The sequence below is a fragment of the Raphanus sativus genome, chromosome 6 (genome assembly GCF_000801105.2).
Source record: "Raphanus sativus cultivar WK10039 chromosome 6, ASM80110v3, whole genome shotgun sequence".
NCBI lineage: Eukaryota > Viridiplantae > Streptophyta > Magnoliopsida > Brassicales > Brassicaceae > Raphanus > Raphanus sativus.
This window is the reverse complement of record NC_079516.1, coordinates 36,896,396-36,921,704: the sequence shown is the minus strand read 5'-3', so window position 1 is coordinate 36,921,704 and position 25,309 is coordinate 36,896,396. Positions and strand designations below refer to the sequence as shown.

General features: G+C 32.3%; 6 protein-coding genes, 1 long non-coding RNA gene and 1 other non-coding gene across 12 annotated transcripts in view; 7 read left to right on the top strand and 1 right to left on the bottom strand.

Annotated features, from left to right (window-relative positions):
* LOC108805934 (choline/ethanolaminephosphotransferase 1) overlaps positions 1–6,663 on the top strand; it is a 68,862-nt gene extending 62,199 nt beyond the window's left edge. Inside the window, exons 1-19 of one of the 3 annotated variants that reach the window (XM_018577928.2) lie at positions 3,082–3,305; positions 3,516–3,694; positions 3,825–3,834; positions 3,911–3,961; positions 4,087–4,164; positions 4,259–4,334; positions 4,415–4,437; positions 4,528–4,628; positions 4,717–4,811; positions 4,909–4,977; positions 5,075–5,144; positions 5,345–5,408; positions 5,492–5,532; positions 5,615–5,699; positions 5,784–5,846; positions 5,938–5,996; positions 6,085–6,137; positions 6,232–6,304; positions 6,413–6,663. In XM_018577928.2, coding sequence (XP_018433430.1) covers positions 3,558–3,694; positions 3,825–3,834; positions 3,911–3,961; positions 4,087–4,164; positions 4,259–4,334; positions 4,415–4,437; positions 4,528–4,628; positions 4,717–4,811; positions 4,909–4,977; positions 5,075–5,144; positions 5,345–5,408; positions 5,492–5,532; positions 5,615–5,699; positions 5,784–5,846; positions 5,938–5,996; positions 6,085–6,137; positions 6,232–6,304; positions 6,413–6,443 — 1,179 coding nt within the window. In that variant the 5' untranslated portion in view covers positions 3,082–3,305; positions 3,516–3,557 and the 3' untranslated portion in view covers positions 6,444–6,663. Of the gene's footprint in view, positions 1–3,081; positions 3,306–3,515; positions 3,695–3,824; positions 3,835–3,909; positions 3,962–4,086; positions 4,165–4,258; positions 4,335–4,414; positions 4,438–4,527; positions 4,629–4,716; positions 4,812–4,908; positions 4,978–5,074; positions 5,145–5,344; positions 5,409–5,491; positions 5,533–5,614; positions 5,700–5,783; positions 5,847–5,937; positions 5,997–6,084; positions 6,138–6,231; positions 6,305–6,412 lie in introns of those variants that run through there. The other 2 variants (XM_018577927.2, XM_056989977.1) reach the window with 2 other exon arrangements.
* Positions 371–2,473, top strand: LOC108805873 (ceramide synthase 1 LOH3). 3 transcript variants are annotated; one of them, XM_018577854.2, is made up of 7 exons: positions 371–647; positions 1,037–1,266; positions 1,344–1,499; positions 1,603–1,788; positions 1,878–2,062; positions 2,134–2,178; positions 2,287–2,473. In XM_018577854.2, exons 1-6 carry the CDS (start codon positions 510–512, stop codon positions 2,163–2,165), a joined length of 927 nt encoding a protein of 308 aa, XP_018433356.1. In that variant the 5' UTR covers positions 371–509; the 3' UTR covers positions 2,166–2,178; positions 2,287–2,473. The 3 variants fall into 3 exon arrangements, with proteins under 3 accessions (XP_018433356.1, XP_018433357.1, XP_018433355.1); XM_018577855.2 differs by having other exon boundaries at positions 2,234–2,473; XM_018577853.2 differs by having other exon boundaries at positions 2,134–2,473.
* A 4,433-nt stretch (positions 6,664–11,096) lies between the features above and the next one.
* LOC108805936 (uncharacterized) lies at positions 11,097–12,122 on the bottom strand. The gene is made up of 3 exons (XR_001942480.2): positions 11,942–12,122; positions 11,598–11,729; positions 11,097–11,451 (listed from the first exon to the last, which is right to left on the bottom strand). It is a non-coding gene; the product is annotated as an uncharacterized LOC108805936 (long non-coding RNA).
* A 1,526-nt stretch (positions 12,123–13,648) lies between these two features.
* LOC108805935 (uncharacterized) lies at positions 13,649–15,839 on the top strand. The gene is made up of 2 exons (XM_018577929.2): positions 13,649–14,070; positions 14,954–15,839. The coding sequence occupies exons 1-2, from the start codon at positions 13,754–13,756 to the stop codon at positions 15,804–15,806; spliced, it is 1,170 nt and encodes a 389-aa protein (XP_018433431.1). The 5' UTR covers positions 13,649–13,753; the 3' UTR covers positions 15,807–15,839.
* Positions 15,840–16,616: 777 nt separating this feature from the next.
* On the top strand, positions 16,617–18,607 carry LOC108809941 (uncharacterized). The gene is made up of 2 exons (XM_018582073.2): positions 16,617–17,069; positions 17,665–18,607. The coding sequence occupies exons 1-2, from the start codon at positions 16,762–16,764 to the stop codon at positions 18,497–18,499; spliced, it is 1,143 nt and encodes a 380-aa protein (XP_018437575.1). The 5' UTR covers positions 16,617–16,761; the 3' UTR covers positions 18,500–18,607.
* A 2,919-nt stretch (positions 18,608–21,526) lies between these two features.
* LOC130497132 (U4 spliceosomal RNA) lies at positions 21,527–21,677 on the top strand. Its single transcript, XR_008936145.1, has one exon. It is a non-coding gene; the product is annotated as a U4 spliceosomal RNA (small nuclear RNA).
* LOC108808358 (uncharacterized) lies at positions 21,545–22,217 on the top strand. Its single transcript, XM_056987333.1, has 2 exons — positions 21,545–21,561; positions 21,658–22,217. Exons 1-2 carry the CDS (start codon positions 21,545–21,547, stop codon positions 22,166–22,168), a joined length of 528 nt encoding a protein of 175 aa, XP_056843313.1. The 3' UTR covers positions 22,169–22,217.
* Positions 22,218–23,404: 1,187 nt separating this feature from the next.
* Positions 23,405–24,864, top strand: LOC108806649 (uncharacterized). Its single transcript, XM_018578818.2, has 2 exons — positions 23,405–23,815; positions 23,945–24,864. The coding sequence occupies exons 1-2, from the start codon at positions 23,496–23,498 to the stop codon at positions 24,762–24,764; spliced, it is 1,140 nt and encodes a 379-aa protein (XP_018434320.1). The 5' UTR covers positions 23,405–23,495; the 3' UTR covers positions 24,765–24,864.
* Positions 24,865–25,309: the final 445 nt, after the last annotated feature.

Here is a 25,309-nt window from a genome sequence, read left to right as displayed (position 1 = left end):
GTTAAATATATAACTATATTAAAATTTTAAATTAGTAATTATCATCTATGCAGTTTTTATATAAAATACACTTTTATTAGAGTCAACAAATCATTTTGTGACAATATACAGACCAAACGAATACGTAAAACTTTTTTTTTTCATTTGTAAATGTTACAAAACTTAAATAAAACAAGTCTTTTAACAAAAATAAAATAAAATTCAAAGTCGAAGACCAAATAGAAGTCAACTAAACAAAAACAAGTTGTCATATTGCCAATGCCAGTTTGGAGAGTCGAGAAGACTCTAAGGTATTCAGAGGGTTCAAGGAAGACTAAAAACGATCCAGCTTGAAAATATAAAAAACATGAATAAAATAAAATCAAATTGGGATGGAGTAGGAGGTAGTACTAGTTCAACCTGTATTTAAACTTCCCACTGATCCAATAAAATAAAAGGAGGGGGAGAGAGATCCCTTTGTCAACGAGAAGAATCTGTATTTCTCGAGAAAAATCTTGTTCAATCCGGAGATGGGTTTGTTAGAATCTGTGAAATCGATCAAGTGGGAACTCGAGTCACCTCCGGTTTACCAGGATTTTCGTCTTCTTCCTCTCTTCGCTGTGCTCTTCCCTTCGATTCGGTTCCTCCTCGATAGATTCGTCTTCGAGGTAACTTCTTACAGATCGAAAGCTCTGAGCTTTTAGCTTTTTGTGTTGCACTCTCTCGTAAAGCCGTTACCTTTGTAATGATTATCAGTGCCTTTATACAAGTGTTGCTTAAGCTTAAAGTATTAACAAGCTTCACTAAGATGAATGATTGTAGCTGAAAGTGTATCTCTTTTTGATGGTTATGATGTGAAGAATGATTTAAACCTTTTTGTTCCAGTCACTTAAGAATTGATAAAAACTACTTTATGATATTGTGGTGGACCATTCTTTTTCATATTACACATTTATGTTAAGCATCTTTCATGTGTGCATTTGGTTACTTTCAAATAGGGTATGGAGAAAGTTACTTCCTTTTTTTTGGACCTGAACTTGATATTTGGTGTTTGTAGAAATTGGCAAAACATTTGATATATGGGAAACAGAGACAGAATATTGGGGATGATGCAACCGAGAGACGCAAGAAAATCAGGAAATTCAAAGAATCAGCCTGGAAGTGTGTTTACTATCTGTCAGCTGAGATTCTTGCTCTTTCTGTGACTTACAATGAACCTTGGTTTATGAACACTAAATACTTTTGGGTTGGCCCTGGAGATCAGTCCTGGCCTAATCAACAAACCAAGTAAGTTTCTTGTCTTGTCAAGGCCTTGCTTTGCTTATAATATCAACACAGTTTATTATTATATCTTTCTCATCCAGGTTAAAGTTGAAGCTTTTGTATATGTTTGTGGCTGGATTCTATACATACTCAATCTTTGCTCTCATCTTCTGGGAAACAAGACGTTCTGATTTTGGAGTTTCAATGGGTCATCATATCGCTACTCTTATTCTTATTGTCCTCTCATACGTATGTAGGTATATGCTTCCGTCATCACACTCCTAGTCTACAATGGCTTCCTTTTGCTCCTCATTGTTTTGATCTTCTTCTTCTTTTTTTTGGGGGGTGTGGGTGAGAAAGCTTCTCTCGTGTTGGTTCGGTTGTTCTGGCACTTCATGATGCAAGTGATGTGTTTCTTGAAGTTGGGAAAATGTCTAAATATAGTGGAGCCGAAGGAATCGCAAGCTTTTCATTCATTCTTTTCGTTTTGTCTTGGATCATTCTTCGCCTCATTTACTATCCCTTTTGGATCCTATGGAGCACAAGGTTTTGTGTATATTTGATATCTTTTTATAGTCACTCTCGAATGTTTTTCTCCTTGTATATGTATGTAATATATGTTTTTTTTGTTGCAGCTATGAAGTAGTTTTAGAACTAGATAAGGACAAGCACCCGGTTGAAGGACCTATTTACTACTACATGTTCAACACTCTTCTTTATTGTTTGCTTGTTCTCCACATTTATTGGTGGGTTTTGATGTATCGGATGCTTGTGAAACAAATACAAGATAGAGGCAAACTCAGTGAAGATGTCAGATCCGGTAAGCTTAGTTTATAATAGCATCCAAGTCAATAAGTGTTCTTCAAAGTTGTCTTTTTTTGTTCTTGGCAGATTCTGAAGGGGAAGATGAGCATGAGGATTGATTGATATACAAAGGTATGAGGAGCTTATGAAATGTAAAATTTTGGCATATCCTCTTTAACAATATTAGATTCTTTTGTTTGGTGTATGTGGTTCTGATCACTGATGGATGTTTGAGAGTAGAGACTGAGTCTTCAATCCCAACACTGGACCAGCTCATGGACATAATGGATTAAGCATCTCTCATTCTACCGATTTGGAAATTGTTAAATTGTAATTCTGTTAAATTGTAAATTGAACATATTAAATATCTGCTTTTACTGTATTATATTGTATTGTTACCATTGTAATTATTTATAGTTTTGGATCACTTCAGACTTCAGTAGCACTAACATTATTGAAAAATCCTATCAAGTGTATTCATGTTTTGGTTGATTTAAAACATGGTTGATATTTCTTCTTTCTTTTTATTATACTTAAAAAAGATCACACAACCAGTCTCGATTTTTCTTTTTAACTTTGATATATTCTTCCGAACCTTTTTATTATTCGTTGAGTGTAGTTTAGTAACTAAATTAATATTTTTTGGACATTGTAAAAGTAAGCAACTTTGGCTTTGTCTAAGAATAAAATGAATAAAATCTAGTGTAGTTTAGTAACTAAATTAATATTTTTTGGACATTGTAAAAGTAAGCAACTTTGGCTTTGTCTAAGAATAAAATGAATAAAATCTAGTGTAGTTTAGTAACTAAATTAATATTTTTTGGTCATTGTAAAAGTAAGCAACTTTGGCTTTGTCTAAGAATAAAATGGGAGCTGGCATATTCCTTTTGGAGAAATAATATTATAAAGTAAAAGAAAAAGGCAAGATGAGAAATAAAATAAAAAGAAGAATATGAATCCATGACCAACTCCTTTTGATTGTTTCTTAAAAAACAACTCATAAATCAACAAATTCACTTCATAGATCTCTCCACATAATACATTAATCAAATTCAAAACAAAAATAAATATCTTGCACACGTGTGGGGGGGAAAGCAAAGCCCTCCGTTTGCTTTCAGGTCCTCTCGTCCCGCTTCGCCGTTCTTTCGGACAAAGAGAGCTAGAGACCGACTCTTGTCTCATTCTTCACTCTCTTTCGGACACGGACACTCGAAAGGCTCTTCCTTTATTTTCTCCGACACAAACCCCCCAGAACTGCCGTAAGTTCTCGTCTCTTCTCTTTACCAATTTTTATAGCAAAAGGATCCAAATTTAGATTCTACCCAAATCTCTGAAGGTTCCTGTCGCAGCTCGAGCAAAGTTTTACTCTTTTCGTAGAAAGGGTCAAGCCCATTTTCTTGATTTAGCGTTAGGGAGTCTTGTTAGTGCCTAGTGAGACCCCTAAAGATCACTGCTTTAACGTCTTTTAGTTTGAAAATTCGGATGCAAAATTGAAACAGGTTAGGAGAGTAATGGGTTACATAGGAGCACATGGTGTAGCAGCTCTTCATAGGTACAAATACAGTGGAGTGGATCACTCTTATCTTGCTAAATACCTTCTCAACCCTTTTTGGACTCGTTTTGTCAAAGTCTTCCCTCTATGGATGCCGTAAGTCTCTCTCTCTCTCTTTTGGGTATATTTAGCTTTACTTGATGAGGCTAAATGAGAAGTCTTGACTTTTGTTTTTGTCTTTTCATGTGGTTTTCTCTCTCTGTTGCTGCCTTTGGACCATACACAGACCAAACATGGTACTTAAGTGTTTCTTGTCTCTCCATTTTGCTTTATGTGGTGTCGTTATTGCTTATGGCTTTGTTTGCTTTGCAGATAACGCTTATGGGGTTCATGTTTCTAGTCACATCTTCACTCCTAGGATACGTGAGTGATTAATGCCTTGTTCTGTAGTCTCTTCTCTTGAAGCATTTGGTTGGTGTCTTATTTATGTCCGCCTTTCTGCATATGGATTTGATTACAAAGACACTTTTTCTTATACCTTGTCTCAGATATATTCACCTCAGTTGGATTCTCCACCTCCACGTTGGGTGCACTTCGCACATGGTTTGCTTCTTTTCTTGTATCAGGTCTGCGTCTCTCTCTCTTTTTCTTTAAACTTTTTGACTTTTGAATGTATTTTTAACTCTCTTGTTTCCCCTGAAACCGTTTGAGGTTTTTTAGACATTTGATGCGGTTGATGGGAAGCAAGCAAGAAGAACGAACTCCTCTAGCCCCCTAGGAGAGCTTTTTGATCATGGTGCTTTATCTTTCCTCTTCTTGATTATCTGTCTTCATTTTTGTTTCTTGATTTTTCTTACTTGTGTTCCTATTTTTCAGGTTGTGACGCACTTGCTTGTGCGGTAACCATTAACAATCCTTTCTTTTTTTCGTTTTGTTTTTACTTTACATTCGTGGAGTCGATGCTTTAATGTTTTTCCCAATGAAAACAGTTTGAAGCCATGGCGTTTGGAAGCACTGCAATGTGTGGAAGAGATACTTTCTGGTTCTGGGTTATTTCAGCTATTCCCTTCTATGGAGCTACATGGGAACAGTAAGTCCTGTGCTTCTTCTAACTCTCTGCTTATGTCTCTTAACATTCTCATAGACTTTCTAATATACTTTCATTCACGCTTCTCTAGTTATTTCACCAACACACTTATTCTTCCGGTCATTAATGGACCTACAGAGGGTCTTGCACTTATATATGTCAGCCACTTCTTCACAGCCCTTGTCGGTACGCTTCTTTCTTGTCTGCTAGGCCAATCTTTAAGCATTTCATTTCAGACCATACTAGGGTTTGGTCTTTACTTCTTTTATTTTTCTGTCTAAAGGTGCTGAATGGTGGGCTCAGCAGTTAGGGGAGTCCATACCCTTGTTTAGTTGGGTGCCATTTGTGAATGGTAAAACTATCTCCCACATTGTTTTTTTCGTCCAATCTTTTCTTGTACAGTTACTCTCTTTGCTTTCTTGATTAAACTTTTGAGTTCTCTGTTTTAGCCATCCAAACTTCAAGAGCAGTACTATACATGATGATCGCTTTTGCTGTTATACCAACCGTTGCATTCAAGTGAGTCTTCCTAACTTGAACAGTACATGTGTTGGTTTCCAGTTGTGCAATAGGAAGTGAGATGGCACTGAAACTAGAGTACAATGAGATAGATGAAGATTTAAAGAAAAGAGTGGTCTTTAGTGCTGAGCTAAGAGCTCTTTTTTAGTTGAGAAGTTCCTATTTGCTGAGCTGGTTCATATGCGGTTGCATTTTTACAGTGTGTCAAATGTCTATAAAGTTGTTCAATCAAGAAAAGGGAGCATGGTGCTAGCATTAGCTATGGTAACCTCCTTAACAATTGATTTATAAAATATTTTTTTTCTAAAAGCTACAAACTTAATCTTCTGTTTAATACTCTGATGCAGCTGTATCCTTTCGTGGTTCTTCTTGGAGGTGTTTTGATATGGTAAGTATTTTGTATTATATGTTCTTTTAAGATCTTTCTCTCCTTTACTGTTGAAAATGATGAGGATCTTATTTTGATACAGGGATTACTTGTCTCCAATCAATCTCATAGCAACATACCCTCACTTAGTTGTACTTGGAACTGGACTTGCCTTTGGATTTCTAGTGGTAAGTCTTGGTTTTTTAGTTATTGATCAATGCTTCTTACTATCATTTGTAACTCAAAAAGCTATATGTTCTTTTTGTTCTCAGGGAAGAATGATTCTTGCTCATTTATGTGATGAGCCTAAAGGATTGAAAACAAACATGTGCTTGGTAATATCCCATAACTCTCTAATCTCTCCAATCTTACTGGTTTTGGAAAATGTAACCTTATGTATGTTTTTTTTTTTAAATCAAAATACAGTCTCTAGTCTATCTTCCTTTTGCACTTGCAAACGCTCTAACCGCAAGATTGAATGCTGGGTATGATTTTCTCATATATACATTTTCCTGCAGAAACTTTATTGTTTTTTTTTGTCTTTATAAACCTGAGAAACTTTCTGTCTTCCAGGGTTCCTCTAGTCGACGAGTTATGGGTTCTTCTTGGCTACTGCATATTCACAGGTTTGCTCCTAAAAAAAACGCAAAACCTTACCTAGTTAGCTGTTTGTTTCTCTCGCTCTTAAGTCTTAACTAACGTTGTACTCGTGCAAACCAGTGTCGTTATACTTGCACTTTGCCACATCGGTCATACATGAGATCACTGCGGCTCTTGGAATCTACTGCTTCAGGTGAAATTTTGATTCACAATCTCTGTGGACAACGGTCCATGTTCTTGTTTTTGAAAACACAAATAAATTAATGTTTGTAACTCTGGATACTTTTCTTGTTATCCACAGGATCACGAAGAAGCTTGAAAAGAAACCCTGAGGGTAATGTTAATTGTTTTGTGTGGACCGTTTGATCAATACGGAGAATGATCAATATGGACCTCCTCCCTGGATCGGTGATGTATTTCTTCTTACTCATCTTGTGTTTGTTTGATCAGAATAGATAAATTTATGTAGAAAACTTTGTGTAAGGTTTTTATCTTTGAATTTATTTTTGGAAAAAATACAAAAAATTATTAATATTATCTTCTTAACTGCTATCATATACTAAAATTGTATTTTTAAAGTTCTAATGCAAAATTTATTAATAAGATTATTCATTGTATTTTCCTATTTGTTGAAATGTGGTTGTGTATAAGGTAATTGGGTTTTTATTTTGGAAATATATAAAATTATATGTTTTTTTAGTCTGTGTTTATAAACTTAGAAATACAACTAAAATGAAATGGAGGAATATATAATTTATAAATCTTAATTAATATGAAGAAATTAAATAAGTAAATAAACTATAAAGTTACATCGAAACACATAAAATTACTATTTTTGTGAAACAAATACAACTCTCAAAACTATTATCTTTGTGGAACTAATGTACTAAATATTACGTTATGATTATATGAAGATTAGTTAATCTATTCTATTAATTCTTCAACATATCTAATTGATCAAAGGTTGTGTCCAACATAAAATATAATGCATCTAAATAATTATCTAGATATATTATGTAATTACCTTTATTAAAAAAATTGTAACTTCCACGTTGGTTTCCTAAATCTGTAACTTCCACCTATATGTTACGTAATATGCGGTTATTTTTTTCTTTTGGGATCTATCAGAATAAATTCAGTTCCAGTAATTATTATTATTCATAAAATAATTTTGTAATGCTTCTAAGATGTATGCATATTTTGTAAAGTCACCCTTTAATTCCAAAATATTAGTGGTTCACTACTTATTACAAACTTTACGTAGTTCAATAAATAAAAATTATATCATTTGGAAACAATAATATTGATACTTTACATTAATAAATATTATGTCCACTATAAAAATTAATGGAAATGAACTGTGGTTTAATTAAGATAATATAATACAATTTAGATTCTGATCAACATTTCAAAGAGTGAGTATATTTTTTGTTTTACATTTTCTAGAAATTCAATTTTTATATTTGTATCTTTTTAATTATATTTGTGTTTTTCTTTGTAATCATATTTGTGTAGAATATTTTTCTTAACTGATTAGTAAAATTTTTTAATAATTTTATAAAATAGCTGGACTATTAATAGGTCATTTTTCTAATTTAATAATATAGTTTATAAATATATCAGTATTAAAAAGTAATTTTAAAAATTTAGAAATTTTTTAAAATTTAAATTATTTATATTTCATTTCACATAAAATATAATTTAAACATTTTCTACAACAAATTAGAGTTATGCTATATAATTCAAATACAAATAGATGCTGATCCGCTCTTAAAAGGACGGGTATATTTTTTGTTTTATATTTAAAAAAAAATCTGTGTTTTTTGTATAATATTTCTTCTAAATAGTTAATAGTTTTTAATCTATTTTATTAAATAGTTGGACCACACTTATATAGGTCATGTTCATGTTTTAAGATCTGCGGGTATAAGTTTTGTTATGTTTGGTATAGGTCAATAGGTCAATGTTCATATGTTCACCTATACCAATAGGAAATAAAAATACTTATGTTGGACATGACTTTTATCAATTAATAATTATCTAAATATCTAATTAAAACATTGAAATTAAATTTTAAATTTATAAAAAATAACAATTTAAATAAAATTGAATTATATCAATCATCTATAGGTTCAACATGCATCCTCTGGTTTTAACGGTTTTTGTGGGTTTTATCAAAATTTTAGTTGATGAATATCTCTTGAAATCCAAACCGGATTACATATTGAATCACTAGATCTATAGATTTGAAAACATATCCGAATTTTCCTGTTTCAAAATAGACAAAATCTTTACGAATTTACATAATTTTTGTAAAATTATTAATGAAATTTTACATCATAAAATATATGGTGCTTTCAAGTGTGGTCGAAAATTGTTTATGTTATTAATATTTGAACACAAATATTTTAAGTTGTTGATATTTTAATATTTATTATTAATAAATTAAGAAGGTTAATTATATGATGAGATTTTGGTTTAAGTCTATTCAGAATTCAAATTTTTGTTTCAATTCATATTTTATGGGTTTTAGTTTGGGTTTGACTATCCGTTTAAATCATATAAAATTCTATAAACTAAAATATATAAATTTCAAATTAAAAATAAAAAAGAACAAATCACATATAAATTTTGTAATACATGAACAAGTATCTAAATGAGTTTTTTTCACTCAGAGTCACTTTCTGAGTTTTTATTACAGTATAAGTCACTTTATACTCCCAACACACTTTTCTCTACTTATTCCGTTCGCTTCTAACCAAAACATAACTAGACCAAAAAAATTGTAGGACCCACTTTTTATTGTTCGTCTTCTAACTTTATCAGATTCGATTTTGTTTTTTCTAAAAAATCTTTAGTTGATTGATTTTAAGAACTTGTAAAGATCAAAGATAAAATTAAAACAGTGAAATGAACATCTAGACAATTGTACAAACACAATTAAGAGATCAACGATGATAACCTCATGGTCAAGATTCGAGAATAAGGAATAACTTTCCGTTACAGGAAGAAAACGGCACAGGAATCTCCACATCTAGCCACAATGATTTTCTCCGGTGTGAGGATGGACACAACCGCTGTAGATCTCTGGCCTCTACGATTCACAGCTCCTACGGCAAACTCCTCCACCATTAAGTTACGTTGAACTCCTGTGGCGCGCTCCGCCGCCGTCAGAGAATCACCTCTACATCCCTCCGCCGTTGTCGGAGAATCACCTCCGCATCACATCGCCATGCTCAGATCTACCGCCGTTGCCGTACGGAGTGGTTGTAGCTCGTCTTTTCCGTCGAAGAAAGCTCGAGAACAACAATGGTTACTTTTCACCTTTTTGCATGTTTAGTCCTTCACGTTTTTGGCTATTTTCATTTTTGACTTTAGATTTTCAGATTTGCAAAAATGAGTTCTTTTAATTTTGCCCCAAATTTTCTAATGTGCATTTTCACACATATTATATGCAAATGAGCATACTAATACAAGATATACACTTAATATGTAAGCTAAATGATCAAAATTTATTCAGATAAAAGTCTAAAAAATCCATCGAATGGATATGAAATATATGAGTAATATAAGGCTAGATTAAAATAGATTGATTTACTTTTAAAAATAACTAGATGAACATATTAATGAAACATTTACACTATATTAATCAAGATTTACACATATTAATCAAGATTTACAATTGATAACATATGTGAACATGTGTACACATGTACATGAGCCATCTTTCTTGAAAATTTGGAGAATTGTGTAGTAAAGAATGAATTCTGAAAAGAGGAAGATATTTACGCAAAATCCACCATAGATAACTCCGTTGTTTCTATAATGGTTAATCAGATTGTGAAATTTTCTTGGTGTGTTACATGTGGATGTTTATGTATGTTGTACATATGGACACTATTATACATATGATTCATTGTACATGATAGTAAGTTTTATGTGTACACATAGACATCACTTTGATAGTAATTGTTTTATATGTACACATGGACATCATTTAGTCGTACATATTTTAAAACCTGATAGTAAGTTGATTGCTTGATAGTTTTGTGTGCTACAATAGTTATGAATTATATAAAACTTGGTTTTGACTAATGATTTAAAAACTGAGACGCTGAGAAGTTTGCTGTGTAAATTACTTGTTCAGTCAAGCTCGTTTAGTGATCAATGTTCCTTGGTTTTTTTGTTTGTCAGGCAAGGACTTCATTGCCCAAAAAGTACATCAAAGTATGTATATTGACAAAGAATTGTACACATGGATATTGCTTACGCCTAGGAATGACTTGTGTACACTGATTTCATATGTACACTTTGTTTTCACTAATTTTTCAAACTTTATTAGTGTCAATAAGGATATTTGTTAAGAACATGACCATTCATCAATAAACATTTGGATCAATAAATATAAAATAGCTACAACTAAATGGTTTTACAATCTTTTTGTACTGACCATTTAAATCTGTAATCAAATGCATATAAAAGCATAATGAAAGTACATCTCCAGAACTCATTGGACCATAATCAAACAAAAAATAAAAGACATGATTAGTGTGCTTTTTTCTATAGCAATAATACCCCCTTAAGCACTTCTATCAAATAATCATCACTTCTCTTTTTCTCTATACCTTTGATAGATTTCTTTCATCTCATGATCTTAGGACCTTAGAGATAAACAAAAATATATATATTTGTCAAATTGTTTGGATGTTTCAGTGATTGCGTTGTTAAACATGTGGTAATGATGCATACACATATTGTAACGTTATGATGCTTTTGTAAAATTCGTAGAAATAGTTTTTAATGTTTCAAGTGTACATATATTGTAGAGTACATGTGTACAACTCGTAGAATGATTTTTAATGTTTCAATTGTACACATATCGTAGAGTACACATGTACAAGTATCGTAGACACAAGTTGAGAGGGCATGATTGTACACATATCGTAGACACAAGTTGAGAGGGCATGATTTATACATACGTGCGATAGCCTGTCCAAAAGCATTGTCTATGACTGTGAATTGGCCTAAATAAAGACCCCACAGTGTATGTTGTAAAGCTTTACATAAGTACAGGAATCTTATATAATAACTTTCTTTTCACTTCGCAGTTCGGTCTCTTACGGGATTAAGGTGTACACATGCTTTTGTATACACATGGAAAATGTGAAATTGCATGGTACATGTGGACACATGTGAACAAGAAAAGAAAATCTAGTCTTATGGATCCCTCTAAGCCTTGGTGTAGAATTATGTACTCATCAAAGAAGAATGGGACTATGTCTCTCTCTAAAACTCACAAAGTTCGAGTCTTCTTAGATTAAATGGAAGAATACAGTGTGCCTGAAAAATATCAAAAGAAGTAAATAAATACATTTGCTCGCTAACATATGCAGAATTCAAAGGTTTATCACAATCTATTTCATTTAATTTACTATGTTTGAATTTTCCCTGAATTATATCCTTTTGAACTCAAAAGATGATGTTACCTGAAGAAATTGACCATCTCTATTTTCGAGTCCTAGTTAATGTCAAGCGAGTCAATCCAAAGCATTTTGAATATGATGCCTCCATCTCTCTATTGTATCAAATAAATAAATCATTTCTCCCTTTTTCAAAACCTAGAAACAGTTTTAGAAAATCGAAATGTGTTCATATACGAATACAAGAATTGAATCTATGTTGATGAAATTGTGAGGTGGCCATGATGCTTAAAAAGAGACGTAATCAAGAAAAAGAGAAAACTTGAAAACAAAAAACTCAACTTTACAGTGGAAAATATAAGTAATTGAAGAAGATGAAGAGATAAAGAAGTTTAAGAGTGACTGTCTACCATGGAAATTTAAGGAGCTGAGTTATTCCGGAGGCCGACTTCACCAACTTCGTTTTTATCGGAGAAGGAAACCAGATCTGGTTAGGATCGAGAGAGAGAGAGAGAGAGAGAGAGAGAGAGAGAGAGAGAGAGAGAGAGAGAGAGAGAGAGAGAGAAAGAGAGAGAGAGAGAGAGAGAGAGAGAGAGAGATTTTAGAACTCTAGATTTTATGGGTTTGTGGAATTTTTTTAAAATTTATCTAACTAAAAGATTTTTAAAATGAAACTAGATTAGTTAGAAAGAAGAGTGGCTGGTTGTAAAAAAGTGTCGCAGGAGTCAAAATTGACCGACAATGTAATAAAGAACTAGAAAAGTGACTTATAGTGTAAATGTTTCTATCTAAATTTAACATAAAATTACTTATGTTTAAATCTTTGGTTAAAAACCCAATAAATGTGACATATTGGATCCATCTATATATTTCATTTATTTAAAAAACTATTATATCAAATTAAATTAGTAACTAATACAAATATGATTATAAAATAAATTAAATACAAACAAATAATTTTTCAAAAAAACGATTAAAACAAAAAATATACCTGCCTTTTGAAGGGTGAGTTAAAATCTAGTCATTAAATTAAAATTCGTTTACAAGCCTTTGAGGTGTTTGTTGACATTTGACCTTTGTGACACAAATGAGTTAACTAAAGCATAATGTATGTTTTCGCATTTTAATACGATACTAATAGCAATTACGCGTTTTAATTCCTAACTAGATCTTGACCCGCCCAACCGGGCGGGTATTCATTTTATGTTTTTAGTTTTTTATTTATAAATGATATATTTGTAATATTTAAACATAAATTTAGATTGAAAATTAACATTTGTAGTTATAATAAAAATTAAAAGTTTAAAAAAATATTTTGATATTAATTTGAAATTCCTAATTAAAATAATATAGAGATGAATCATAATTTTTTCCAATTCCAAAATCTTAGCATTCTTAATAACAAATAAAATAATTTATAAATACATAAAATATATAAACATATTTGAAACTAAAATAAATTTGTTTAAAAAAATCTTACGCCATTGTTGTTTATTTCTATAGTTTGACCCGTGGCCGTATAAATATTTGCTTTCACTTCAATTTTTTTTCTTTGTTCTAATGATAATATATATATATATATATATGTAAATTAATATGTATTACATAATTGTTAGTATAACATTTTAAAACAAAAAATTAATATATTACTTTAAATAATTATATTATGTGATTTTAATCGTCTATTATATCACAGTGTATCATATAAAAATTTAATATTTATAATTAATTGGACTTATATTATAAAAGTGTTATACTAACAATTTATAAATAAAATATTTTATATTTTATTTATATGATATATAAATTGATTTTGATGTGTGATTTTATTTTATTATTTTTATTAATAAATATTGAATAATATTAAATTTTAACTAAAATATATTATGGTTAAGATTCATTCTATTAAAGAAATCTATTATTTAAATTAGGAAAGAACATTAAATACTTAAATCTATCATTTAAATAAGGAAAAAAAAATCTCTATTATCTTTGTTACCAAACACAATTAATATTTTTTTAAAGATTTATATCCCTATTACCAAACAAAAACTTAAAGTACTTCTACTTTAATAAGATAGATATCACGGAAAGACATTACCTAGTATTGACAAAAGTCAAATCAATGGTTTTGATTAGCAAAAGTCAATAGTATATCTCAACCTATAAAAATATGCATCGGTCAAACATGTTCCCTCACAAACCATAAAACACACGACAACATGTATGTAACAAGGGCTTTGTCGGAGTACCGGAAAACCCCATCGGAGCTCAAGAAGCCACCACCTGAAGGTCCAAACTCTGGTGTGCTTGTGATTCAAGACGAAGAATCGTTGACTACTTGTTGCTTCGGTTTGTGCAACGAAACTCTCTTCAGAGGATTACCGTTTCCACAAAGCGCAGCGTTGACCGTTATACACAACTACGGTTCACATAGAGACAACGTTCGTCGTGATCCGGCTGTGTTCATACCTGTTCTTAGCCAACCTCTATCTTCTAACCGTTACTACACTTATGAACGGTGCGGGTACTATTCGAGGTATATGACTATTTCCTTTAAACTATTTTTTTATTTGACATGAATATTATGGAGTAAGTTTACTTTCTAGATTTTCACTAGGTGTTTTCCCTGCAATATGTGCAGAAATAAAATTTTAAAATTTAAATTATATTTAAAATAATTTTAAGTTTTAATTATATATAAAAGATAAAATAAATAAATTTTATTTAAATTTATATTTATATTTAATAACATTTATGTATAATATTTAAAATTATAATCTTGGAAATATTTTTATTTTGGTTAAATATATTAAATCAAATTCTATAAAATTTAAGAGAAAAATTTGTCAAATATATAATTTTTAAGATATAAAACTAAATAATATTTTTAAAATTTGTATATTAAACGGAAATATATTTATAATTTTGTATTAAAAGAAATAAATGAATTATTAATATATTTTCATAATTGCATGTGTCATAATTGACTAATGCTATGTCATATTTTTTGTAAGTCATGTCATTTTTTTGTTAAAACTGAATGTGGTGATAACATGTGTCAAATCACTTCATAAATAATATTCAAAAATAATGTATAGGGGATATGTTCACAATAATAATAAAGGATTATCTAAAAACGTGTGTATGATATGTTTCTATGCAAAAGGAAGTTTATTAATTTGTTAAAATGCCAAATTTTCATATAACAAACAATATAAGTATAGAGATAAAATATGATTGTTTAGGTTTATATCAGGTTGAGTTGATCCCATTATAATCCCTGAAGTAATGATTAATTTCTTGAATTTATAAATCTTTTATGTCATTTAAGCATGCATGACAAACACTTCAAATGCCCAGATCTATTTATGTTTCAAAAATCTCATCTTATTTGGAGAAGCTTAAATTTTGGATTTCAGAGAATCATCTACTAGCACTGAAAGAGAGGTGGAGAGAGTAACATGCTGCTTCTGCATCAGATTCAATCATGTTCATAGGTATAAGAAGCCACAACCAGATCCTTATGACATTCATCAACAAGTTGTGATCACAACTACATCATCACCTTCCTGTTCTTACTATCACGCCAAACCCGCTGATCCCAATGCTATACTTCCTGCATACCTCATGAGTAGCTGGACGTTAGAAAACAGGACTTCAACCTTACGTCTCATAGATGATGCCAAAGGTCTAAATGTAGAGCTTCGTTCTAAGCTTCCTGGTCTTGATATGAGCGTTGTTGTAGGGAAATGGTATGTCCCTTTCTTGTTTGTGAAGGAAGGAGACATAATAGATCAAGTGAAGATATCAATGTATTACAACATGACCCTTCATCAAAGATGGGAAGAGGTTTTCTTCTATGAGAATGTTCACAACGAAGATTGTATTCAGGTTGCCGTTGATGTGGATCTTGAAGCTCAAGTGATTAAAGTTGAGGGACAAAAGATTAATATAGAAACAACAAATTTGGATGCTAAAGGGATTGTTTGGTTCCAAGTTTTAGATCATGAAGGAAAAAACAAGAAGATAGGTTTAAGGTCAATGATTGTTGAGAGGATGGAAAGCGAAGAGAAGATCTTTGGATGGAAGAAGATAGATGGAAACCGAGTGACGGTTAAGAGATTGGATCGATTTGAATGTGGTTCATCGCATTGGAAGAGTTATAAATGTTATGTGTTGGTAGAGAGCTTTGAGCTGAAGAGAATGGATGAGAGTTTGGTGTTGACATATGAGTTTAGACATGCTGATAAGTTGAGGACTATCCAATACTGAATTGAGCTTCTTCCCTTTCAGCTTATGCTTTATCTTGGCCTGTATTGAATTGATGTGAACTCTGTTAAATTGAATAATAAATTGATTAATTATCTTACCATTATAGAGTTATTTAACATATTTTACTAATTGGTCATTCTTCTTCCTAGATGCCAAAACTTCTTTTTAAATTTATTATTTTCTTAAATGGATAAAACCAAATAAAGTCTTCCTTGAAATTTGCTGGTAACGTGGTAAGGACAGGATCACGCGTAAAGAAGCTTGAAAAGAACCCTAAAGGTGATTTTTTTTGTGTTATGTGTGTACGTACTGTTGGATTGGATCAATACAGCGAATGATCAATATGGGGTCTTCTTCTTAGTCATTCTTGTCTTTGTTTGATCAGGATAGGTGAATTTATGTAGAGAACTTTGTATGATGTTTTTGCTTTAGATTTATGCATGGGAAAAAAAAGAAAAATTATTCTAGAAACATTTTTTCACTGTTATCCTCTAAGTATTAAGGTATGACATATGAAGATTATTGACATTAAAGAAAAGATATCATTGACATTTGACTTTTTGTAATACAAGTAAATTAACTAAAGCATAGTTTATGTTTTCACATTTTGTTGTACCAATAGGAACTAAACGCTTGTCCCTAAGATCACGGAAGATTATAAAAAGTCAAGGCATAGTCTTGACCAGCAGACGTCAGAATATTCGCAACCTACAAAAATGTGCATCGATCAAACATGTTTTTACAAAGTTCATAGAAAAACACGACATCATGTATGTAACATGAATCTCTCATAATACTTATAAAACCTCTGTATAAATAAACCATAGAAGTCAAAACCTTTGAAAAGTCTTTAGACGATAGCTTGTACAACTAGCTTATCTCTCAATCCATAATGCAATATATAGAACCAAATCCCAGCCCCTAAATTCTACACCTGAAAGATTCCGAATTGAAGATGTATGTTACAAGACGTCTTTCTGAGTACCAGAGGAACCCGTTGAAGTTGGAACAGCAGCCACCAGAAGGTCCAAACTCTGGAGTATTTGTGATTCAAGACGAAGAGTCAAGACCCCTCTCTTGCTTTGGGTTGTGCTATGGTCAAGATCTAAAAGGCTTGCCGTTCCCACAGAACGCAAAGCTGACGGTGGGATATAGTGACGGAGATGATTTTTATCATGACCCGGTCTTGTTCATCCCGGTTCTCGGTCAGCCCTTATCTTCAAACTGTTATTACGTTATTATAAGACGTGGGAAGCATTCAGGGTAACATAATCTTACAACTTTTTTGCCTTTTACATGTTATATTAATTTCAAGGACAAATCCATGGTCGATCTGTTACAAGAAAAAAAAATCCATGGTCGACATGAGTAGAAATTACTCAAAAAATAAGGTTACTCAAATCTGCATAGAACTTTGGTATTCTTTTGAGCTGTTTTCTTTCTTTTTGTTCCACAAGTGATCAAGATACGAAACACTTTTCCGCTTAATCGGATTTTTTTTTGTACCGGAGCTTAAAAATCACAAACAACGTTTGTGTTATACTAGAATGTTTCCCAAAAGATAAAGATAATTTTTTCTGTTTTTATTAAATTTTATTAATATTACACAGAAGTTTGTAAATTTTAATAAATGAAATAAATATTTTATTATTATTCATTTAACGTTATTAAAAATTGATAATCACAAAATACTATATTCTTAATTTAAAATTTAATGTCTTCTTGTAAAAGTTTGAAAAAGTTTATTCATATAAAAAGGTGGGAATAGTGATGATGAATAATTTCCTTAAATGACCTTAATTGCACGCAGGGTATGGGCAAAAAACCTTAAAATATTTTGTTAACATAATGTTTGTAGAGAAGCATCGGCAAGTGCCAAAGAGGAAGACAGAGTCCCATGCTGCTTTTGTTTCAACTATGTCCCTGAAGCTAAGCCACAACAAGCAGATCCTTATGACATATATCAACAATTTGAGATCCATCAAAGAAAGTCTTATTATTACTCTGCAACATCCGTTGCTCCTGACGGGGTGCCACCCCAGTTCCTTAAAAGAAAAAACTGGAGGGTTGGGTACTCAACTTCGCAAGACTTTGGTCTAATAGATGATGCAAAGGGAATTAACACTATGCTTCGTTCCAAGCTTCCTAGTGATTTGAACACAAGCGTTGTGGTAGGGAAATGGTATGTCCCTTTCATATTTGTGAAAGAAAGAGACGCAAAGGTTCAGATAAAGAGATCAACCTATTACAGCATGACTCTTAGACAAAGTTGGGAAGAGGTTTACTCATGTAGTAACGTTGATTACAACGAAGAACACGGAGAAGTTGAAGTTGATGTTGAAGTAGAATCAGAATTGGTGAAGCTTGAAGGGCAAGTGATTAGAAAAGAAAACAGAGGTGTGGATGAAAATGGGGTTGTGTGGTTCGAGATTACAGGCAAGAAGATAGGTTTAAGATCAATGGTCGTGGAGAAGATGAAATGGGAAGAGGAGAGATTTGGATGGTCAAAGGAAACTGATGACATAAAGTCTAGCATTAAGAGATCAGAGAGATTTGAAGGTAATGCAATGCTTTGGCAGAGTTATAAATGTTATGTGTTGGTAGAGACCTTTGAATTGAAGAGAATGGATGGGAATTTGGTGTTGACATATGAGTTTAGGCATGCTGATAAGTTAAAGAGCAAGTGGGATTGAGTTCAATTCATTTATGTTTTCATTGTGTGTCACGTGTGCAACTGTTGATTTAATATCTTTGTGAAGAAGTTTCATTCATGTTTATGTAATAAAATCTAAATTTGGTTGCTTGATTTTCTATGATGATTTTGGTAATCTTTTATCAACTAAATGTAATTGGTATTTTGGAACTCAGAACTGGTAAAAGCAAAACCAAGATTTTTGAGCAATGTGATTAAAATCGGTCCAAAAAGATGATCGATATAGTAAAAATATGTAATGTAGCAATCCTAAACATTCAGCTTAACCACAATGTTGCTTCTGTTGAATTCCAAATGAATAAAATATTTACAATTCGCTGATTATAGAAAAGATTTGCTGTGACATAAAAACTGACTGGAAAAAGACTTCCATATGAAATGTATATTTTATAAGACTTTGATTTTGATAAAAAAAATAAATAAATAAGACTTCGAAAAAGTCTTTAGAACCTCTCCAAAATACACTATATAACTTCATATTTGAAATTTTTTGTTCTCCAAAAGGAAACTTCAAATTTGAAGTTTTTAATAGTGAAACTTCAAATATAGAGTGTCACTACTCAATACTTCAAATTTAAAGTTTCACATTTTTACTTGTATTTTGATCCTTACAATTACATTATTACATTTTATGATTCTTAAATATTTTGTTGTTTATCATTTTATTCTTTTTAAAAAATCATATATTATAATATTTCATATTTTTTTCATAAATTTTAGTTTTACACGTAAAACTAAATATAAACCTTAAAATAAGAAGTTTTAAGGTTTAAAAACATCTTTTGACTTCAAATATGAAGTTTAAAAACATCATTAAATTTCAAATATAAAGTTTTGCAAACTTCAAATATGAAGTTTTGCAAGCTCCAAAATATAGTGTATTTTTCTTGTAATTTAATATTTAGTTTTTTTTTTGTCAGCTGTCCATCTTAGTTAGATCAAGTGGTGGTCCAGACGAGCCGAGTCTCCGTGGAGTCCCTCCTTCTGACCGGGTCTGATCTATATGGGAAAAAATGTATCCTCTCTTTCTTGCTTCTTTAGCTAGAGCATCGGACCGTCCGTTCATGTTTCGAGGAATATGAGACAGTCTCACATCCTCAAAATCTTCATGTATTTATATATTTAGTTATGTATTTATATTTATAATTTATGTATTTACTCTAAGATTTTATTAATTAATATTAATGTGATATTTTTATATATGTGCTAGTTATTTATAAGTTTTATAGATTTATATTAATTATAATAAATATAAGAACCATAGTGTAAAATGCAAATAATTTTAAAATTATGTTTGAAGTTTTCTTTTTATAGAAGAACACGCTGAAACTTCAAATTTAAAGTTTTGCAAACTTTAAAATAGAGAATCCTGTTGAAGATGCTCTTATAAACAATACCTCGTACAAGCTTCTCTAAGTCATTATTTTCTGTTATATGTTTTTTATTATTATCCTACTTTATATTATATATAGACCCAACCACAACACAGAAATTTCTAAATAAATCATTTACAAGTTTAAAACCAAAAATGTATGTTACAAGACTTTGTCGGAATACCGAACAAACAGGAAGACTCCGGAAGGTCCAAACTCCGGTGTACTTATAATCCAAGATAAAGAGTCAAAGCCAACGTGTTGCTTGGGATCTTGCTCCGTGTCTGGACTCAAAGGCTTACCGTTTCCGCAGAACGTGAAGCTGACTGTGAAATACAGCATCACAGTTAATAACGTGACCACTACTTATCGTGATCCGGTCGTTTTCGTCCCCGTTCTTGATTTAGAGTTGTCCTCTAACCGCTACTACGCCATTAAATGAAGCGGCAGACACTCAGGGTATGGCTTATTGGCTTAGAATTAAAAAAGGTCAACTTTCAAGATTTTTTATTATACTAACTCTACGAGGTAAAATTTTCTATATATTCGCTGTGCAAATTAGGGATTTGTGTTTGTCCGTTAATAATAATAAAAAATCTTGAAAGTTGACCTTTTTTAATTCTAAGTTGACCAACTATTTTACATACCTCGTAGAGTTAGTAAAATTCTTGGATTACCTAATAAAAATATAAAAGATTATATGTTTAATGTTTTGGATGGATCTACTCCTCGAAAAAGAGTTACATTCAGTTACAAAAAAAAAAGAGTTACATTAAAATAGTTGACTTTTTCTTAGGATGCATGTGCTTTCGGACTCAAAACCTCTAGACAGACATACAAACAAATATTTTAAAAATTCCCAAATAACCATTTTTACAGTCTCAAGTGTTCGTAGGAGTCTTACCAAAAAAAAAGGTGCGTAGGAGGGCATATCTATAGTGTGTCTTGAATCTTGAGTTTTCAGATTTTTTTTGGTTATATAAACATGTTTTTGATTATCAATATACCAAACCTTTTTTGAAAAAATTGACCAAGTGTTATGTATCGAAGCTTAAAAACCTGACTAGTAAAAAGGGTAATCTATTAGGTTCGGGTTTGTTATGGACTTCCAACTTAAAATTATTGGTGTTTAGTGAATTGGTTCAGATCTTTTAGAATTCCCGATTAAAATTATTGGTGTTTAGTGAATTGGTTCAGATCTTTTAGAATTCCCGATGTGAGATATAATATTCTTAATATAATCTAAAAATTTAATTCCTTTATTTTTGTATACTTATGTCGCAGAGAAGCATCAGCTAATGCCACAGAGGAAGAAAGAGACAGAGTCCCATTCTGTTTTTGCTACAGCCATGTGCCTGAAGCTGAACCACACCAATCAGATCCTTATGACATAGACCAAAGACTCGAGATCCATCCACCGAAATCACTGTCACGAAGTTACCTTGCAACATCCGTTGATCTTGACGAGGTCCACCAGAGTTACTCAAGCGAAAGCATTGGATCATTAAATACTCAACATCCGAAGACAATGGTTTACAAGACGATGCGAAAGGATATTACACACATTGTTACAACCTTTCCTACTATTCTGAATACAAACGTTTTGGTAGGAAAATGGTATGTACCTTTCATGTTCGTTTGCGCTTGGGGCAATGACGCAACCAATGAGGTACTAACCGAGATGCGTCTATTGCTGGTTGAAAACTATTTCGAAACCCCCTCCTGGGTCTAAGCTTGTTTTGGGTCTTCGAGAATTTCTGGAAAGACTCCCTTCGGGGTATAGCCCTATAAAAAAATATGTCTTCACGAAAGTAACGCAAATGATAAGCACAACTTATTACCTCATGTCTCTTTACCAAAGATGGGAAGAGTTTTACTATTGTGAGAACGCATACAAAAACAACTGCGAAGTTGTAGTTAATATTCAAGTTGAACCAGTAGTTGTGAAGATTGAGGGACATGAGATAGAAGAAAAGAGTGGAAGTATGGATGAAAATGAGGTCGTGTGGTTTGAGGTTGCAGACAAGAGAATAAGTTTGAAAAATGCTGTTATTATGAGGATGGAAAGGGAAGAGTTGAATTTTGGGTGGAAGAGTGATCCTCAAGAAACGGTGATTGAGAGATCTAGCAAATTTAGTGGTGGTGATTCGAACTGGAAGAGCTATAGATGTTATGTGTTGGTGAAGAGCTTTGTGTTGAAGAGAAGGGATGAGAGTATAGTTGTGACATTTGAGTTCAGACATGTTAATAAGTTGAATACCAAGTGGGAATTATAAGAGTTTCTTGTGTTGAAGCTTTCTTGTGTGTTGGTAGTGTTTTTATTCAGTATGATTTGTAATAAGCTGATACAATTTAGAACTTTTTTGAAAATCTCTTCCAACTTAAAACTAATTGGTGATTAGTGGATTAGTTCTAACATTTTAATAAGTTGAATACCAAGTGGGAATCATAAGAGTTTCTTGTGTTGAAGCTTTCTTGTGTGTTGGTAGTGTTTTTATTCAGTATGATTTGTAATAAGCTGATACAATTTAGAACTTTTTTGAAAATTTCTTCCAACTTAAAACCAATTGATGATTATTGGATTATTCTTAACCCTTTATATACTATTTAATGTTCCTTACAATTCCGCCCTAGGATATAATATCCATAAGAATATCTTTAATTCTCCTCTATTTTTACTTCTACAATAGCATTTAGAGGCAAAATCACTCTAATCTATCTCTATTTCTACATCTAAAATAGAGATTGCTATTTACTCCTCTATTTATAGAGAAAAAATAGCATTTTTCTATATTTTGCTTTATATTTCGAGATTTTTTTTTTTTGAACAACTTATATTTGAAGATCTGTATTTTACAGAAATACATTGACACAAAACACATCTATATTATAGAGTTCTTCTATTTTAGAGATAAAAATAGAGGAAACATTGGAGATGGTCTAATACAATAACTTTTGAAAATCATCTATTTTATATCTAACGTAAACACTCTTATAAAATTAAGATAAAATCTTCCTAGAAATTTGCTGGTAACGTGCTAAGATTCTGCCATTTAAAAATCTTGGCATACGAGCTTCGACGTGTTTGTAAGCTGGAAGAGAAATTGTAATTGAGTTTGTAATCCCTTTTTTGTTTTATTAATATCAAGAAGTCTATTTACAATCTGCATCAAAAGCTGTTAACCATCACACAAGCTCTCTTCTTACAATCTCCACACCAACTCATTGAAGATTGGCCACGTGAATAGATTAGATCGTATAGGTCCTACCTGTTGAAATCAAAGTCTGATAAAATTTGAATTTTATGCACAAATTCAAAAACGATGTGACGTGACTATTCAGAACAGCCAGAAAAAGACTTCCGCGCTTCCTTCTAAGTTCAAGATCTTGCTTGGAAAAGACTTTTTTTTTATCACCACTTGGAAAAGTCTTTAGACAGTACCGCGTAAAACGTTCTCTAAATCTGATATCTATTTATTTATTGCTTATTAGTTATTTTATATTTCTTCATCACTCTATATAAATAGATCCAGTCACAAGTTATACGAATTGAATCACAAAACTATCAAAAAATAGCTAATCATTCACCAGCTAAAACCAAACATGTATGTTACAAGGCGTTTGTCGGAATATCAAAGAAACAGATCGGAGTTTAAGCAACCATTGCCGGAAGGTCCGAACTCCGGTGTACTTATAATTCAAGATGAAGAGTCAAAGCCAACTTGTTGCTTCGGATCTTGCTACGAGTCTAGACTCAGAGGCTTACCGTTCCCACAGAACGCAAAGCTGTCTGTGATATACATCATCGCAGCTAATAACACGACCATCGTTTATCGTGATCCTGTCGTTTTCATTCCGGTTCTTGACCAGCCGTTGTCCTCTAACCGTTACTACGCCATTAAAAGAAGCGGGAAACACTCAGGGTATGTCTTCTAACCGTTACTAGGCCATTAAATATCTCAAGTCTGAACAGAACTTAGATGGATATGTCTAATGTTTTGAGCTTGATATCTTACAAATGCAATATGAATTCTTACAACTTTTTGTTGCAGAGAAGCTTCGGCTAATGCGAAAGAGGAAGACAGAGTCCCCTGCTGCTTTTGCTTCACCCATGTTCCTGAAGCTAAACCACAACAAGCAGATCCTTATGACATTTACCAACAATTCGAGATCCATCAACGAAAATCTTTGTCTCGATATTACTTTGCAACATCCGTTGCTCCTGACGGTGTACCACCAGAGTTCCTTAAGAGAAAAAGTTGGACCGTTGAGTACTCTACGTCCGAAGACTATGGTCTGAGAGACGATGCAAAAGGGATTAACGCTAAGCTTCGTTCCGAGCTTCCTAGTGATCTGAACAGAAGTGTTGTGGTAGGGAACTGGTACGTACCTTTCATATTTGTGAAGGATGGAGACGCAAAGGATCAGCTTAAGAGCTCAACTTATTACAGAATGAGTCTTTACCAAAAATGGGAGGAGGTGTACTCTTGTGAAAACGTTGACAAAGAAAACAAGGCTGTAGTCAATGTGGAAGTTGAGCCAGAAGTTGTGAGGCTTGAGGGACAAGTTATTGGAAAAGAGACAATGAGGGTGGATGAAGTTGGGGTTGTTTGGTTTGGGTTTGCAAACAAGAGTGTTGGTTTGAGGTCTGTTGTCACTGATAGAATGAAATGGGAAGAGGAGAGGTTCGGGTGGAAGAGCAGAGCCGTGGTTGAAAGAACAGACAGATTCGATGGAGGCGGTTCGAGTTGGAAGAGCTATAAATGTTATGTGTTGGTGGAGGGCTTTGTCTTGAGGAGGATGGATGAAAGTGTGGTCTTGACATTTGAGTTCAAACATGCTGATAGGTTGAAGACCAAGTGGGAATCATGACAACTTCTTGTTTAAAACTTTCTTGTGTTGGTACATGTTTTTCATTTGTAATAAGCTAGTATATGTTTGGAGTTTCTTTAGGGCATCTCCAACCCAACTCCATTTTTTCCTCCAAAATGGAGTAAAAGTGAGTTTGGAGTAGAAAATGCTCCAACCCCACTCCATTTCTCACTCCATAATGGAGTTTACTCTATAAATGGAGTAATCTAATTTTTTTTTTGTTCATCACTCTATTATGGAGTGAGAAATGGAGTGGGGTTAGAGCATTTTTACTCCATAATCACTTTTACTCCATTTTGGAGGAAAAAATGGTGTTTTACATTGGAAATGCTCTTAGTTTGGAAAACAACTGAAGTCTAGTGGACACTGTCGCCATCAAGAACCCTCTAACAAGGTTCAACATGAAAAACCAAGAGCACAGATGTATATCGTAAAGCTTCAAATCAAAACCTTTATTAGAAGTTCTTTAAACAAATTACACCTAATCTGTTTAATCAGTTTTACTTGACTTCACAACCTGTGAATCAACACTGAACAACTCCTAA